The sequence below is a fragment of the Bison bison genome, unplaced genomic scaffold, assembly GCF_000754665.1.
Source record: "Bison bison bison isolate TAMUID 2011002044 unplaced genomic scaffold, Bison_UMD1.0 scf7180017864157, whole genome shotgun sequence".
NCBI lineage: Eukaryota > Metazoa > Chordata > Mammalia > Artiodactyla > Bovidae > Bison > Bison bison.
The window spans coordinates 428872-447528 of NW_011494729.1; the positions used below are offsets into that span (position 1 = coordinate 428872).

The window sequence follows — 18657 nt, forward strand, 5'->3', positions numbered from 1 at the left end:
TAAAGGGTAGTATTTGCGTTGCACACCGGGGTCAGCAGGTGGCGCTCGTGGCTGGAAGTGGCTGGCTGGGGTCTCCGGGGCCCCAGAGCCCATCTACTACCAGGGGGCGGAGGGGATCAAGGTCCTTCCCACCGGTCAAGGACCAACAGAAGGGAAGCTCTGACTCATATATTTTTAACTCCAGTCCTTGCATTTCTAAAAAAAATAGCTTTATGGGAAACTTTCCAGTTCTTGAGGTATTTGATTATGAGGGTAGGTTCTTAGTTAATGGGATTCCAATTTCTGCAGCTTATTTTCTTTGAAGAAAAAAATGTCTCGCAGTGATTACTGTTTATGCCTTCTCTTAGGAGATTTAATGTCTTTGAAAAAATAATAAGAGCCATACTCTGAACAGAAGTGGATCTCTGCTCATCTGTAGCATGACAGAGTTTGAGCATCACTTTAGTGACTTTAGTAACTGTGAGTAAGTCTCTCTTGATGAACAGTGTCTAAGGAAACATTCTCAAAATCAGCACTTGGGGACTGATCTTTTTCAACTGGTTATACAGAACTCATCAACATTAGCAGGTTTTCTCCTAAGTGATCATCATGGTGTTAAAAATAATTCGTATGAGGTATGGGCTTCCCAGTTGGTGTGGTGGTAAAGAACCTACCTGCCAATGCAGGGGATGCAAGAGGCAGATTCGATCCCTGGGTTGGGAAGATCCCTTGGGGAAGGAAATGGCAACCCACGCCAGTATTCTTGCCTGGAGAATCCCATGGACAGAGGAGCCTGGCGGGTTACAGTCCATGGGGTCACCAAGGGTCGAACACGACTGACTGATATGCACAGAATGAGGCATGCTCCTGTATGATGATCATAATGATGATCATCATATAAATACATGGACTATAACCTCTGAGACTTAGAAGAATGAAAGCTAAGGGGGCTGTATTTTCAATAAAAAGACAGAAGATACTTAAAAAACATCAACCTAGAGATGAAGAGTACTGACCTAGAAACAAGTGACCTTTCTATTATGTCGCTGAGGCGACCATTGGCGGGGGGTGGAGCCAGGGACCTTGGGTTGTCTATTTTGAGTCGCATGTTTCTTTCTTTCTCTCTCATCCTTTTGGGTTTCCAGCCGAGATGATCCAACAAAGATTAGAAGCCCTGGAGAAGGAGAGAAGCAGCCTGCACTTTCAGCTTCCTTCTCAACAGCCCGCCCTCAGCGCCCTCCTGGGCCACCTGGGGGCCCAGGCCCAGGCTTCCCTGCGCTGGGCAGCTCAGAGGTAAGCGCTCTCCCGGGGTCCTCTTCCCTTCTCCCCACTCCTGAGCGGGGAAGAACACGTAGGAGCCTAGCCTAGGAGACCCTCCCTTCTGTTGGTTGGGCCAGGGTAGGGGTGGAGTGGGGTTCCTTCCAGAGGGAGAGACCTCTGTGGGTCACATGCCCCGAGAAGCCCTTCTGGTCAGTGGCAGGAGGGCCTCTTAACCCTCACGGGCCCAGCTGGGTGCTAAGCTCCCTGGGGGAGCCCACCTCCTGAGCAGGTGGGGTGGATTTCCTCTGTTCAAGGGCGGCTGTAAGATCGCAGGCGGTCCCCTCTGACTGAGGGATGAAAACGCATCCTCCTCCTGAGTCCAGCTCTAGAGCATCTTCTGCTGTTTCCTCTACCCAAGGGCCTCCCAGGACCAGGACTAGATGGAGCGCAGTTGCTATTCTAACTGGGTGGATCTCAGGCCCGGGTGCCCGTTTGAGTCACCTGAAGAGATTTTAAACGTCCAGTTTCTACCCTAGAGCAGCTAAGTCAGGCTGTCTGGGGCTGGGGCCCAGGCGTTGGCCTGTTGGAACGTCTGTAAGCGGTTGTTCTCCTCTGTTTGCTGGTGACCTCTCTCTTCGGGCTTTAAAGACTTGGGAGGAAGGAGTGGTGATGAATGTGATTAGCCGAGTCACAGCACAGGTCTGCTTCTGCTCGGGTACAAGCATAGCCACGGCAATTATTTTATTTCCAGCTTCCACTTGGCTCTGACAGTTACAAGCCTGCGCGACCCAGTTCTCACTCACGTTGGGTTGATCTTAGCGGCTCCCTACAGCCTGCCTTGCAGTGAGGCTGCTTATTTTCTCGCTTGCTTGTCCTGCAGTTTTGCAGGGAGCATAGAGCAGTGTGCGTGGTCGCTGGTAGCTGCTACCTTAGACATGCCTGTGGAGTGAACTTCTACCTCTTAAGCGACAGGTGAACCTCACCTCCTGTTTTTATTTTTATTTTCGTCTGCCACTGAGGTATCAGCTTGTTTCCTGTCCCTTTCTCACACGGGACTGTCCCAACTTGACTTTCTACTTAATTCCTTCTTTCTTTTGATCCTTGGGATTATTTCTGGTCCTCCGCCCCAGTCGTGGGCCATTTGTAGCATCTGCCAATGTGTTGTGTCTCTATTCATTTAAAAAACACTTGTGTAAGAGTTACTGAGTGCGTTAAGAAGTAGCTCAGTTAAATTTCCTTTGTGATAAAATGATCGTAGCATAAAATGTACTATTTCAACCCTTTGTGAGTATACAGCTTAGTGGCATTAAGTACATTCACATTGCGTGCAACCGTCACCACCATCCATCTCCAGAACTTCTTCATCTTCTCAAACTGAAACCCCGTCCTCATTAAACACTAACACCCCATCCTCTTACACTGTTGGTAGGCATGTAAATTGGTGCAGCCGCTGTGGAAAATAGCGTGGAGGTGCCTTAAAAAACTGAAACTGGAGCTAAGCTAATTGCAGGCAGGATCCTGCAATCCCACTCCTGGGCATTCATCTGAAGAAAACTCTAAAGATATAAGCACCCAGTTCATAGCATCACTGTTTACAATGGCCAAGACAGGGAAGCAGCCCAAGTGTCCATCAACAGATGAGTGGGTAAAGAAGTGGTGGTGTATATATACACAATAAAATACTACTCAGCCATAAAAGGGATGAAACAGTGTCATTTGCAGCAACATACATGGCCCTAGAGCTTATGGTACTAAGTGAAGTAAGTCAGATAAAGGCAGAGAAGGACAAATATCATATAGTATCACTTATGTGTGGAATCTAATATGTGATACAAATGAACTTACTTCCAAAACAGAAATAGACTCACAGACTTAGAAGACAAACTTATGGTTACCAAAGGGGAAGGTGAGGAGAGGGATAAATTAGGAGTTTGGGATTAGCAGATACACACCACTATATATAAAATAAACAACAAGGCCCTACTGCATAGCACAGGGAAGTATATTAAATATCTTATAATGAACTATAATGGAAAGAATATGAAAAAGAATATATATCTATACCTATATATATCTGAATCCCTTTGCTATACACCAGATACTAACACAGCAACTGAATCACTTTGCTGCACACCAGAAACTAACATAGCATTGTAAATAAACTATACTTCAATTAATAAAAAACCTCTCACTCCATTGTCCCCTCCTCCCCAGCCCCTGGCAACCACCGTCCTGCTTTCTGTCTCTGTGAATTTGACTAGGTATCTCATACAAGTGGAATCATATAGGATTTGTCCTTCTGTGACTGGTTTATTTCACTTAGCATCGTGTCTTTAAAGTTCATCCATGTTGCAGCATGTCAGAATTTCCTTCCTTTTGAAGGTTGAATCCTGTTCCATTGTATCATGTACCCTATTTTGCCTAACTATTCATCTTTTGATGAACAGGAAGTAATTTACTGAGTCCTCAAGACAATTCTATGGGGTAGTAGAGTTTGTATATTGCTATCAATATGGAGACCTACATCGCCATCTGCATCCGTGTCTGTATTTAGAGTTGAGGAAACCAGGTACAGGAGGGCTCTGGGGACTTGTGTCAGACCCCGTATGTGTGCACAGAGCCTGGGCACAGACCTGGCATCTGGCCTGAGTCCCAGTTGGGAACTCGCTCCCTGTGGGCTCTAAGTCAGAACTGGCCCCTGCTCTCCAGTGATCATCTCTTTATCTGCACATGATGTGGATAGAGAGTGTGGCTTGGTTATGGTCTTGGAATCTAAAATATGCTACAGATGAACTTATTTCCAGCACAGAAACAGACTCACAGACTTAGAAGACAAACTTATGGCTATTAAAGGGGAAGGTGGGGAGAGGGATAAATTAGGAGTCTGGGATTAGCAGAAACACACCAGTATATATAAAATAGGTAAACAACAATGTCCTAATACATAGCACAGGGAATTGTATTTGATATCTTGTAATGAACTATAATGGAAAAGAATATGAAAAAGCATATATATGTGTATATATAAAAATATATATCTGAATCACTTTGCTCTATACCAGAAACTAACACAGCATCTGAGTCACTTTGCTGTACGCCAGAAACTAACAAAGCATTGTAAATAAACTATACTTCAATTAAAAAAAACCTCACTAACTCCATTGTCCCCTATAAGTGTCTCATAGGGCACTGTGAACTACAAGGCAGAGCCCTACATTCTCAGGTTATATCACCTGACCTGTCTCATATTTGATTGATTATGACCCATAAAGATAGCATGTTCATGTCGCTCACCTTAATACGTCCTTTACAAAAAGATGTATATTATGTGAAGTCGCTCAGTCGTGTCCGACTCTTTGCGACGCCATGGGCTGTAGCCACCACGCTCCTCCGTCCATGGGATTTTCCAGGCAAGAGTACTGGAGTGGGGTGCCTTCTCCAGAGGATCTTCCTGACCCAGGGATCGAACCCAGGTCTCCCTATTGTAAGCAGATGCTTTACCATCTGAGCCACCAGGAGAGTCCAAAAAGATACTATTAACCGTTTGTGAGGCTCATAGAAACCCTTGGCGCGCCTAGTTAACCCTGTGCCTTTGCCCGCGTGAACTACCTGGAGGCTGTGTTTTTAGTTCCTGCTCACTTTTTGAGCCCACTGGGATTCGATTTCTATCTCTAGCGCTACCGCCTGGCAAGGAGGAGGCTCACAGTACCTTGAAGAACCTTGGACTAGAGTTCAGGAAACCTGAGTTTGATCCTGTCTTTTCCACTAACAAGCTCTATGTGACCTGGTGTGGTTTCCTAGCTTTTTCGTACTTCACTCCCCTCATCAGAAAAAGGGGGAGGGGTTAATTAGATCACTGTTTCCCAAACTTCAGTTATTTAAATATTATCTTGGCTTTTCTTGTGCTAAATCCACCTGTCCTGTTGTTAGAAAATAATGCCTCAAAATCAACTCCTTTCTTATCTTTTTCTATTGCATGTTAACAAAGTTACATAGTCATTAATAGTTTAAGGAATTGTGTCTCGGTGTGCCGACGGCACATGCAGCCTGTGACATTTGTCATCGGCAGGATTATCTGGATCTGGCAGGTTTTCTCTCAACCAGGGGCTTTGGCTGCAGTTCTCACAGAGGCCACCAGGGGGATGTGCTGTCCGGCTGGAGCTTGCGCAGCCACAGGCCAGGGGCTCTCTGAGCCCAGGGGGAAGCAGAATGCTTTTCAATTATTTCCTGAAGAAATAAAACAGTGGTATTGACATGGAAAAATTTCAATACCGATTAGTAACACAAATAAGTGCCTCTTTACCTTGTTGAGATCAAGGATTTCCTGGAAAAACTAATGAAAACGATGGGTTTCTTCCATCACAAAACCACATATGTACAAACGTATGGACGATTGCATACAGATAGTTGCATGCAGATCTTCTCAGCTTATTCCTTTGCTCTCTGGGAGGAGGAGCTTTGGGTCTCTAGTTAAGAAAATTTGGTTTAGAATAAGATCTGAGGAAATGTAACCAAGTACACCCATCTACTTCATATCTTAATTTTCCCTGTTTAATTCAACTTTTTAAAAAGGTATGTTTAATTCCCTGAGCTTTTCATCCTGAGTCACACTCTGTTTGTCCAGCTCCTTCCAGCATCCCAGAGAGTGTTAGCTGTCACCGCAGGGGTTAACTGGGCACCTCTAAAGCAGATAGGATACTCAGATGGTTTAACATCTGTCTCTTTCTGTCTTTGGTTCCGCAATGCTCTGTAATATAACTGGTTCACTGGGGTGTCTCTGCTCAGCGGGGGTACAAAGGCATCGTGGTTTGACTATTCTCAGGTCTGCTGTGCTCTGTTGAACACATCTTTCCCATTTCTCTGTGGTATCTTGGGAAGATAATAACAGATGTCCGGGGCATTTTCAGTTACTGATGCTCACCCTGTCAGTCCAGTTTGAAATGTCAGTTGTATGTCCAATTCAAATCTTTCCTTGTCCAGTGTTTGGAATCCTCTCTTTGTGGGACATCGCTGCTCCCCTGGCCAGCGCAGCCCCTCATACCCCCGTGAACACGTGCCTACATGTTCACTCCTGGGGAGCTCAGGTGTGGGGTCCCCGGAGGCCACTGCAGCGCCTCCCTGATCTTGACGTGAACGCAATCTCTCCACTCCATGGGGGCAATCACTGCTTTTTACATGTCACCCAGCCTCTTCCTGTGAGCCCCCTTGCCCAGTAGGCACACTGGTTGGGCGGATCCCTTTTGTCATGTCCACTTGATTCCTGGGAGGCTCACATGTATTGTCACACTGAATGGTGGTCTTGCAGAGGCTGGGTTGAGGGTGCGGGGGTGGTTCCCAATGCCTTGCCACTGTTCTCCCATTCCTTCATCCCTGCTTGACGGGCAGTCACTGAGCTGTTGTAACCCTCCTGTAGCTGTGGTAACACCCCACTGAACCAGTTATATTACAGAGCAGTGCGGAACCAGATGCCATCCCTGCTCACAAAGTTGGTGTGTGGGCGGGCCTTGCAGCAGAGATGTGACACCCAGAGTCCCAGTCCCTCAGCCACACCCGCCGCTCTCTCTCCAGCTGTGGACACCTTCGTGCCCACTGACTGCTCTGCACCTCAGCACCCAACAGGCTTCTCTGTCATGGGGCTGTCTCTGAAGCCTGTGAGGAAGGGGCATGAGTAATGCCCCTGAAGGCAGCCCTTAACCCCAGGGTGGGAGCTGGTGGCTTAATGCCCTTGCCGCCCCACCTCCAGGTGGATGGCTCTGAGGAGCATTCCACACATTTTTTTCCAGAAGGTTCCTAGTTGGTTGGTGCTCCAGTTGCCTGGGTGGTGATCAGCTCATTATAGCTCACTGTTCATTGAATTTTTCTCCTTCTCAGTCCTTCACTCTAATTTCTTGAGAATTGCTTCTTCTAAAACCAGCCAAACTCAGCTCCTCATCTGGGACTTGGCTCTGAAGATGCAGATGCAGATGGAGGTTCACGTGGGAGATACAGATGTCAGCCTCCTTTATGGGGCACTCCCAGCTGGCGGAGAGGGTATGGTGGAGTGGTTTTTCTTTCATCTGATTTCAGTGGGAGAGTTTGCTCCCTCCCATGTGGGGCTGGAGGTGGGACTGGGGAGCATCTCTCATGAAGGCTCTGTCTCCTACGTGGCCAGCAGGTGCGCGTGTGTGGAGGGTGGTGGTGTGGAAGGTGGTGATGCTGTGTGCAGCCTGGGGTGGGCACCTCCCCTCATGTTCCCAGCTGAGGGTAGAAGGCTTCAGGCCTGTGTCTTTCAGCGTTTGCTTCTAGTTCTGGACCAAGCAGAAACTTCCACCTCAATATCCTCTCACTGCAATGATAGGAAGAGAGCAGAGAGGCATCTATTCTTGCTGTATTCATCTAGTCCAAAGAAAGTTATATTTTCCTTTCTCCTAAGACAGGGGTTTGCTCTACTGTGTGCATATAACTGATAATTTTCTCATTAATACTTTGCATTTCTCTGACTGCATCCTGTGTGTGTGTGTGTGTGTGTGTGTGTGTGTGTGTGTGTGTGTGTGTGTGTGTGTGTTTTCCCATGGGACCTCCACCAATGCGTACATGAAAACTGGTCATATTTACAACTTCGACTGTGTGTGTGTGTGTGTAAAATGTCCTTTATCAAAGACCTTTTACCAATAAAACGCATGTAAACAAAATACAACAGAGGTTTAAAAGTAAAGATATACAGAGGTTTCCAATGTGGCTTATCAAGGCCCAATATTTCCTGCTCACATCTCTTCTTTCTGATGGGAGCAGAAGAGATGAATGTTGTGTAGCTTATGCTGCTTCTGGACGGAGTCCTTTTTCCTCTGACCAGGTCTCTGTCTCTTCACTTTGAAAAATGATTCTTTATTACCACTTAATTGTCATGTTGGGGCCATAGAATTCAGTGACCATCAGCTCTAAGTTCACAGTCTGGAATGGAGATATACTGCTAGAGGCTAGGAAATAACTCACATAGACACATTCTACCTGAGATGTAAAATGAGGTGGCATAAAATGATCACTCTTCCCAACATGCCAGGAGACATTTCAGAACCCTAATCACAGCTCGAGCCCAATGAGGACCCAGAGGACCCACCTCCAACCCCTCGTCATCATGAGAAGATAAGGGAGGAAGGAAGAGAGGAGAAAAGCCAGTTGACGGGAATCACAGAAGACTTCCTGAAATTTGTTTTAAAATCAGTGGATTATAAATAAAAGCTTCCAAATAAAGAACTTCCATCCTCTTGGCTCCAACTTATCTGAAGTCTGTCTGAAGCCTGTTTTATTGGACTTGGTTACTATAAACCCAAGTAGATGTCCGTGTGCCCTCCTGCAGGGCTGTCATCTCTATGTTTAGAAACCAATAATGCCCACTTTCCTAAGATGTATGAATTTTACTCCACTCTCCTTACTTTTAGACCCCAATCAGGTATATAAGGCAGAACCGCAAAGCTACCTGCATCATCTCTGACAATTTTACAATGTTTGATTGTGCCATCAGAGTGGCCTCCATCATTTATGACATTGTTTGTTGGCTGAGGAAGCTATTTCCAGATTTAAAGCACACTTCAGTGACTGGCCCAAACCACTTCCATATCACCATCTTCTCAGAATGGGGGAGATGGAAATATATATGTCAGATGACATAAATTTGATAGAATAGTAACGGATACAAGCAGCAGTTGGCAAAGGTGCTCAGAAGGTCTTGCTCAAGTCTTGTTTTTGGAAGTGGTCATTGGAGCTGAGGTTTTCCTCAGTGGAAATGAGAGCATCAGTTTTGGCTCTTTGCTCAGTTAAAACTATGATTCCATGGGGCTTCCGAGATGGCTCAGTGGTAAAGAATCCGCCTGCCAATGCAGGAGACACGGGTTCGATCCCTGATCTGGGAAGATCCCACATGCCACGGGGCAACCAAGCACGTGCGCTACAACCATTGAGCCCTTGCCCTGCAGCCCGGGAGCTGCAACTGCTGAGTCCATGAGCCACAACTGCTGAAGCCCGTGCACCTAGAGCTGGTGCTCTGCAACAAGAGAAGCCACCACAGTGAGAAGCCCGCATACTGCAACTAGAGAAAAGCCCTCACGGCAACAAAGACCCAGATCAGCCGTAAATAAATAGTTACTTTAAAAAAGCCTCTGCGATTCGAGCAGTGGCAGCCAAATAGCAGTTCTTCTGGCATCGTGGTGACTGTCATTTCTGCCTGGAAATAGACCGTCCATGTTACAGGTACGACTACATAAACCGCACAATTGCCATGAGCCGTTCTGGCGCGGGGTGTCCTAGCAGGGGGAACGTCTGGACTCCCCTCGGCCCTGTCACTCTGGACATTCCCGAAGGTGGTCCTTTGATCAAAGGTGGTGCATTGGAAGGCTTCATCCTTTTCTCAATATTACTGAACTCTGCACTCACAAAAGTCAGGTGGAAGATGTTTTCCCTGGGATGAAGAATGCTCTCCTGTGTAATTTGGAGCTATGCTGTTTTTAGTGGTGTAGGAGCTTATTTTACCAATGGCTTTTTTATCCTTCTTTAAATGATTAATGGAAAAGACAAAAATAGAAAGGCCAGAGATTATACAGCACTGGGCAGTTGAGGGCCTGAAACTCAGGGCTGATGGTGGGTTCCTAGATACCCCGATTCCCTGTGGGCAGTGAGTGCTGTGCTAACATTGCAACCCACATGTTTTTAATTCTTGCCCCCGAGGGGTTTGCTCATTTTCCATACTGATTAGTTTGTAGCAGCACAGCTAATTTGCAGTGACATTCGGGATTACACATTAAGGTTTATTAGAATAAAGGGAACACACTGTGGAATGTTGTAGCAGGGGAGCCTGGCTCTGAGCGCTGGAGAGCTGAGATGCAAACCCGTCCCCGGCTTCATTACCGAACTTCCATGTGTCCCGGGGCACAGCCGTCTGTGCCCAGCTTTCTTCACCCAGAGTCAAAGTCTGAGAGACATAAAGAGGAGTTTGGGTGAATCACTAGGGTTTTTTCTTAAGGATTAAGTAATGAATGTGATTAATGATAAATGGGAGAATTCCCACTTACCCACCTGTCGCTCCCCCCGCAGCTTATTTTCAATTCTGTGTTGATTTCCTTCAATAACTCCTGTCCCAACCCAGATGGTATCTATTTAGGAAATTCAGGAAAACTCTTAATATTTGCATAAGCAGAGCAAATTGAGAAATAAATTAGTGTGAAGCAATGATCTCATGCAACAGAAAGCTGAATATAAATGGCTTCTTGATTTTTCTAGGCCAGGGATTCATTAAGTCACTCAGTAAATATTTGTGAAGTCCTACCCAGTGCTGGACCCTGGGGATAACAGCACAGGATGGGCTGAGGTTCACCCTTCTGAGCGAGAGGCTGGGTGGACAGGCCAAGACCCTGGAGTCCAGGGGAGGAAGTGGGTTCCATTCCCACAATTGATGATGTGGTTTCCTTCCAGGGACCCCCTCTTCTGATACCTGGAAAGGTGGTCAGAAACGCCTCTTCTTTACTCTTCATTAAAAAGGACAGTGTGTCCACTGGATGTGAGCACAGCATTCACTCTCCTGATGCAAACATTGATGTGGGCAGGGAACGGGTGCAGCCAGCTCCCTGAGGACAGAGAACAGAGGTCCCAGGGAGAGGGCAGAGTCTGCACACAGTAGGTACTCAATGGTCGTTTGCTGAATAGATTTGTTCCCTGTAATCCGCTGTTCAGGGAAGGTATCAACATCAGGATCACCACCATCATTCTCATTTTGTAAATGAGGGAGGTGAGCTTCAGAGAGATTTGGTAGGGTTAGGGTGAGTAACTCCAAGGACACACGGCTAGAAAAGGGCGGCATTGGGTCTTCTCGCCCCTGTGCAGTAAAGCCAGTCTACTGACACCTAGTGGTGGTGGAGGAAAATGCAGCGTTTATTGCAGGCACCAAGCAAGGACTCTAGGCAGCTAGAGCGTGAAAGGTCCCTGAACTCGCTGAAGACTTTGAAAGGTTTTTAAAGACAGGGTGAGGAAGGGGGAGTTATGGGTTGTGTGATCAGCTCATGGACATTCTTCTTATTGGTTGGTGGTGAGGTAGTCAGGAGTCATCATCTACCTTCTGGTTCCAACTGGTCTGGGGTCTACATGCTTGTGGGCATCATACAGTTAACATCTTCCACCTGATGGAGGTTTCAGTACCTGCAGAATATCTCAAAGGACATGGCTCAGAGAATTATCTATAGCTCTGCAAGAGGAACTAAAGTTTCTTGACTTAGTTTAGTGACTAAGCTATTATTGTTTTGCTTGATTGTTTTCCTTTCTTTCTGCATTTTCTTTTTTTCCAATTGAATTTATTCTTTGACTGAAGTTTTTTCTGCAGTCCTGTTCTGGAAAGGCCCCCATTGGGTCCTGTTCAGTTACACCAGAGCAAGTTGCTGATGCTCTGTTTCCTTGTTGGCAAAACTGATAACACTTGGTGTACGGTAAATTCTCAATTCATACTAAGTTATTCTGTTATTACCAGTTAAATTTTTTCATTACTACTACTACCATTGTAATTTGCCTTTACACAGATGAAACAGAGAGTAACAAGTCTTAAAATAAGCTTCTAAATTGCATGGTATGCTGCAATAAGTAAGCAGCTTTCAAGATTATTCAGAGTCTGAATCTGTGTCAGACCCAGAAATCCAAGCAAGGCTCCCTTTTCTGAGGCTGCTGGTTTTTAACTTGGAAAAGCCTAGGTGACGTATTTTCTACCACTGTCTCTAAGAATATCAGGGTTGCCTCACTGCAGGGCTTGGCTGGCCTCCTTGTTTTGTAAGGGCCATGCTAAGATGTAGGAAGTGGGAGCACGGCTCCTACCTTTCCACTTCTGCAGTCTGTCTGAGCCTTGGGAGGAATGTTGGTCCATGGCTTTGGTTTATCCATCACCTCTGCTCTGTGCAGAAACCACGTCTTGTTTATTGCTGTGTCTGTGGCACCTAGCACAGTTCATGGCACATAGTAAATGGGCTTAAGAATGGTTCTTTTTCTGAATGAATGAACGAGTACATCAAATTGGTAGGAGTGAAAAGAAATGGACAAAATAGCCACACATATTTGGATTAGTTACTCACTTTCTTTCCTAAGAAATATGGAGGTTGTGTGATCCTGCGTGAATGTACAAATCAGAACACACACCTCCCCCACTTCAGTGTGAGGGACCCTGAGGTCAACATGGCAGCCACGCCCAGGGTGTGTGGAAGGAAGTCCCAGTGAAGAGCGGACAGGGTGGTTCATGCCTCACACCCATCAGCAGAACCTGCTTCTCTGCTGGGAAGACACCCTTGATTGCTAATGTATGGATAGGATTTATTTCTGATGCATACATGTCTCTTTTGTCCAAGACCTGGAACAGGTTGGATATGTTAGAATGTTTAATGATACAACTGTTTGTGTATATGGTAGAAGATGTTTTTATTATCTTATTGTTTTTCTTTCATTTTATTGCTTGTATTTTATAGTTGTAAAAACTAATACATGCTCATTATAGAAAATTTAGAAAATAAAAGGTTGGCCAAAAGAAGTAATTCCATCACACAGAGGTAAAAGCTGATACATTTTGGCAGATATTTTCCTATCTTTTACTTAATATATATGTTATTTTTAGAATAGTTGTTCCATGCTATATGGATTACCAAATACCTGCTTTAGAAAACAGCTATAAATAGTGAACATTTTCCATGCAATTTAATCTTCTTTGGTGACTTAATTTTAGTGGCTGCAGAGCCCTCCTCAGGGTGGAGGTACCATGGTTTACTGCTCCAGTCCTAACTCGGGGCCACAGTTGCAGTGTTTTCAGTTTGGGCTACTAAGGAGTGTGGTATTTTTTTTTTTTTTATCTATTCTTTATGCGTACCTATGATTATTGTTGTTGTTTAGTTGCTAAGTTGTCTCTGACTTTTGCAACCCCATGGACTCTAGCCCACCAGCCTCCTCTGTCCATGGGATTTTCCAGGCAAGAATACTAGAGTGGGTTGCCTTCTCCAGGCGATCTTCCTGACCCAGGGATTGAACCTGAGTCTCCTGCATGGAGCGACTTCACTTTCACTTTTCATTTTCATGCATTGGAGAAGGAAATGGCAACCCACTCCAGTATTCTTGCCTGGAGAATCCCAGGGACAGAGGAGCCTAGTGGCCTGCCGTCTATGGGGTCATACAGAGTTGGACACGACTGAAGTGACTTAGCAGCAGCAGCAGCAGCTCCTGCATGGCAGGCCGATAATTATTTACATATTCTTCAGTTCAGTCACTCAGTTGTGTCCGATTCTTTGTGACCCCATGGACTGCAGCACACCAGGCTTTCATGTCCATCACCAACTCCCAAAGCTTGTTCAAACTCATGTCCATCAAGTCGGTGATACCATCCAACCATCTCATCCTTTATTGTCCCCTTCTCCTCCTGCCTTTAATCCTTCCCAGCATCAGGGTCTTTTCCAATGAGTCAGTTTTTCTCATCAGTGGCCAAAGTATTGGAGTTTCAGCTTCAGCATCAGTTCTTCCAATGAATATTCAGGACTGGTTTCCTTTAGGATTGACTGGTTGGATCTCTTGCAGTCCAGGGGACTCTCAAGAGTCTTCTCCAACACCACAGTTCAAAAGCATCAATTCTTCAGCTCTCAGCTTTCTTTAGAGTCCAGCTCTCACATCCATACACGACCACTGGAAAAACCATAGCTTTGACTAGACAGACCTTTGTTGGTAAAGTGATATTCTGCTTTTAGTATGCTGTCTAGGTTGGTCATAGGTTTTCTTCCAAGGAGCAAGGGTCTTTTAATTTCATGGCTGCAGTCACCATCTGCAGTGATTTTGGAGCCCAAGAAAATAAAGTCTGTCACTGTTTCCATTGTTTCCCCATCTATTTTCCATGGAGTGATAGGACCGGATGCCATGATCTTCATTTTATGAACGTTGAGTTTTAAGCCAACTTTTCCACTCTCCTCTTTCACTTTCATCAAGAGGCTCTTTAGTTCTTCTTCACTTTCTGCCATAAGGATGATCAGAACCCCATGAATAGTCTGAAAAGGCAATTTACATATGATTAATTTTTAAAGCCCAGACAAGAGGATCCAAAGGCATGTTTTGGATCTAATTTTTATTCCCTGTGCTCACCAAGGAATTGTGGTTTCTAAAAGCTTTTGTCAGTTGTTACATGAAAAATGATATTTTATGTTGTTTGAATTTGCTTTTGAAAACATTTTTGATGATAAACCTTCATAATTTCTCTTTTTTTTTGAGTTTCTGATAGATGTACTCATCTTTTTCTTCTTCTGTTGCTAGCACTCTTGACATTAGCAATATTTCCTTTTCCCCAACTTGTTGTTTGCCTTTTAACTGTAGTCAGTGGAGCTTTCATAGACACTGTTTCCTTGAATTGTTGACATAGTTTTGCTTAGGGTAGACTTTTTTCCCAACCGACTGTATTCAGTTAGAAATTGACTTGTCATCCTTTGATGAGAAACATCTGCAAGATTTCTGCAAGGCCAACTCACCTGTGTAAGGTGGCAGCCTGAGCCACATCTTCACCAGCATTCCTTCAACCAAATATGCCAACTCCTGTGAGCATAGGAGAAAGAGCCATACAGATTTTAAGTGGTTTTTTGATAGTCTTCTAGCACACATTTTCTGAGAAGCTCTGACCCAAACATCTTCAAATCAGCCATCCTTCTCTGTAGTGTCCACAGCCAAGATCTGCCCTGGAATTTGGCTCTGGATGGGTCCAGGCAGGGCTGTCCAATGATGTATAATGCAAACCACATACATGATTTTAAATAATATAGTAGCCACAATAAGATTTTTAATTTAGTTTTGGCTGTGCTGGGTCTTTGTTGCTGGACTTTCTCTAGCTGTAGTGAGCAGAGGCTACTCTCTGGTTGCTGTGCGGAGCCTCTCATTGTGTGACTTCTCTTGTTGCAAAGCACGGGCTCTAGGTATGTGGGCTTCAGTACTTGTGGCTCACAGGCTCTAGAGCTCAGGCTTAGTTGCCCCTTGGCATGTGGGATCTTCCTGGAGCAGGGATCGAACCCATGTCCCCTGAATTGGCAGGCAGATTCTTAGCCACTTTACCACCAGGGAAGTCCCTACTCTCCATATTTTATAAATGTAAGAAAAAAAAAAAACAAGTGAAATTAATTTAAGAAATACATTTAATTAACCCAGTGTATCAATAATGTTGTCATCCCAACATGTAATGAATGTGAAAATATCATTAATGAGACATTTGGCATCCTTTGTTTTCATACTAAGACATTAAAATCTGATGTGTATTTTATGCTTTCAGTACAGATAGCTACATGCATAGTTGTTGAGTGGGACAGCACCCAGTCCAATAAAGCAAGGTGACTCTGCTGCTGCTGCTGCTAAGTCGCTTCAGTCGTGTCCGACTCTGTGTGACCCCATAGACGGCAGCCCACCAGGCTCCCGCATCCCTGGGGTTCTCTAGGCAAGAACACTGGAGTGGGCTGCTATTTCCTTCTCCAATGCATGAAAGTGAAAAGTGAAAAGGAAGTCATTCAGTCATGTCTGACTCTTAGTGACCCCATGGACTGCAGCCCACCAGGCTCCTCCGTCCATGGGATTTTCCAGGCAAGAGTACTCTAGGCAACCGCTAAAGCCCCAACAGATTATCATTCAAACCAACACATACACTAGGGACCTCTTCCCCATGACCCTTCTAAGGATGAGGGCAGCTGGGAGCCACTTTGTGAGTCTTCTTTGCATTAACATTCATGTAGATCTGAAGATTTCAGGTCATTCATATCTGTGCCTATATATATATATATGTGTGTGTGTGTGTGTGTGTGTTTTAAGAGCTGGCGGTGACGACCCCCAAGCCCGGCTGAGAATGGATCCAAAGACATTGGAAGCCGCTGCTCAGGACAGTTTGCGAGTGTCCATCACCAGGCGAGACTGGCTTCTCCGAGAAAAGCAGCAGCTACAGGTGAGCAGGTGAAGACTCTTTATGAAGCAAGACAGCAGTTTTCTAACACATGTGAGCCAAATGCAGCAAAGTGAGTCTTTGCTTAAATACAGCCCTTAGAGAGCTGGCAGTGCACCCAGGAGGCATGAGGCAGAGCGAGGGGTGGAGACGACTGGAGGGCTTGTTGGAGTCTCTTTACAAACAAGGGGTTGGAAGTTCAGCAGTGTTTGTGCCTGTGTTTGCTGGTACTTTACCTTTTGAATATGCTTTCCTTGTGTGCCAGGCCAATTTGTCACCTCTTATCATATTGTCCTTGAGAAGTTTCTTTCGGAAAGCAGGAAAAAAAAAAAAATCTGAGCTGAGGCAATCCTTTATGGAAACTGCTATCAGATTGGACTGTGGGTAGCAACTGTCAGGAGGCAGAGCTGTGAGTGGGGACTGGGCAAGGCGGGCGGAACTGGGAAAGACTGGGAATGACTGGGCTTCGTGGGAGCTCTGGGTTGTCCCGAAGCAGTGGATACAAGTTGGCTGAGAATCATGGGGGGCTGGAAATCCTGGTGCAACTCTGAGTTATAGCCAGAAGGTGACCAGGGGCTCTGGAAGTTGACAGGGCCCCCCAGAAGCAAGGAGCCTTGAAGTTCTGTCCACACCTTCCCAAGACTAGAGAACTTGAAGCCTGACTGGGGAGCAGTGAGGAAACACAGACTTCTGGAAAATGCAGAGCTCTTTAACACATGCATCCTCAGTGTGGCTTAGCCTCTAAACAGCCGAGTGACCTTAGACAGATGAATGGGGCGTGGAGAGGTCACTGGAAACCCCCACCTCCCATGCAGAGTCTTCTTGTTATGAGTTCACCCTTCCAATTCCATATGATAGCAAGGCAGCAAAGGGAGGCAAATATCATTGCAATTTGAAAAAAGTGAAGTGAAATCGCTCAGTCGTGTCCAACTCTTTGTGATCCTATGGACTATAGCCCTGTAGCCCACCAGGCTCCTCTGTCCATGGGATTTTCCAGGCAAGAATAGTGGAGTGGGTTTCCATTTTCTTCTTCAGGGGATCTTCCTGACCCAGGGATCGAACTCGGGTCTTCCACATTGCAGGCAGACTCTTTACCCTCTGAGCCAAGAGGTTTGAAAAAATGTTGTTTTTTAGTTGCTAAGTCGTGTCTGACTCTGCAACTCCATGGACTACATGTAGCCCACCAGATGCCTCTGTCCATGGAATTTTCCAGGCAAGAATACTGGTTGCCATTTCCTTCTCCAGTTTGAAAATATTTTTTCAGTAAACTGGTGCTTTCACGCTCTTGAGCTCACCACGTTGAGCACACTTGTTGAGCAAGTTCAGGTAGCTGAAAATGTGAAGTCTGATTTTTGATTCTGGATAATATTCACCAGCTGGAGGTGAATATTCCTGATAATGTCAGAGTGCACAGAACATACTTTTAGCCCAGGCTACTTGAACTCCGGGAGTTGGTGATGGACAGGGAGGCCTGGCATGCTGTGATTCATGGGGTCGCAAAGAGTTGGACACGACTGAGCGACTGAACTGAACTACTGTTTGAGGGCTTCCCAGGTTGTACTAGTGGTAAAGAACCTGTCTGCCAATGCAGGAGACATAAGAGATGTGGGTTCGATCTCTGGGTTGGGAAGATCCCCTGGAGGAGAGCATGGCAACCCAGACCAGTATTCTTGCCTATAGAATCTGATCAGAGGAGCCTAGCAGATTACGGTCCAGAGGGTTGCGAAGTTGGATATGACTGAAGTGACTTAGCACACATGCACATATTGAGTGTTTGAAGGAAGCATTCTTGGCACAGTGCTGGGGGAGAAGAGGAGAGAATCAGTGATTGGGGGGGCGCTGGCAGGCCTTTGTGAGGTCTTGGGCTTTTCTCTGACTGGAATGGGAGCCATGGAGTGGGGTTGGTTAACCAGTGAAGTGATGTAATTGACCACATTTCAAAAAGTCATTTTGACTTCTGTGTGAGGATAGGATAGAGGGCCACTGTGGAAAACAGTATGATGGTTCTTTAAAAAATTAAAAGTCGAGTTACCATGTGATTCAGCAGTTTCACGTCTGGGTATAAGACCACAAAGAACTGAAAGCAGAGACTCACAGATGTGTTCACAGCAGCATTGTTCACAATAGTCAAAAGGTGGAAGCAACAACCCAAGTGTCTATCAACAGATGAATGGACACACACAGTGCGAGTTGCTCAGTCCTGTCTGACTCTTTGCAACCCCATGGACTGTGGCCTGCCAGGCTCCTCTGTCAATGGAATTCTCCAGACCAGAATACTCGAGTGTGTAGCCTATCCCTTCTCCAGGGGATCTTCTCGACCCAGGAATCGAACCGGGGTCTCCTGCGTTGCAGGCAGATTCTTTACCAGCTTAGCTACCAGGGATGCCTGGATAAACAAAATGTGGTATATAAATACAATGAAGCCTTTAAATTCAGCCTTTAAAAGGAAGAGAATTCTGACACAAAAAACAGTATGG

General features: G+C 45.6%; 1 protein-coding gene across 1 annotated transcript in view; it reads left to right on the forward strand.

Annotated features, from left to right (window-relative positions):
* The window catches only part of DISC1 (disrupted in schizophrenia 1), a 424314-nt gene that overhangs the window by 140989 nt on the left and 264668 nt on the right, over positions 1–18657 (forward strand). Inside the window, 2 exon segments of the mRNA XM_010841148.1 lie at positions 1125–1272; positions 16054–16183. Of these exon segments, the coding sequence (XP_010839450.1) occupies positions 1125–1272; positions 16054–16183 (278 nt within the window).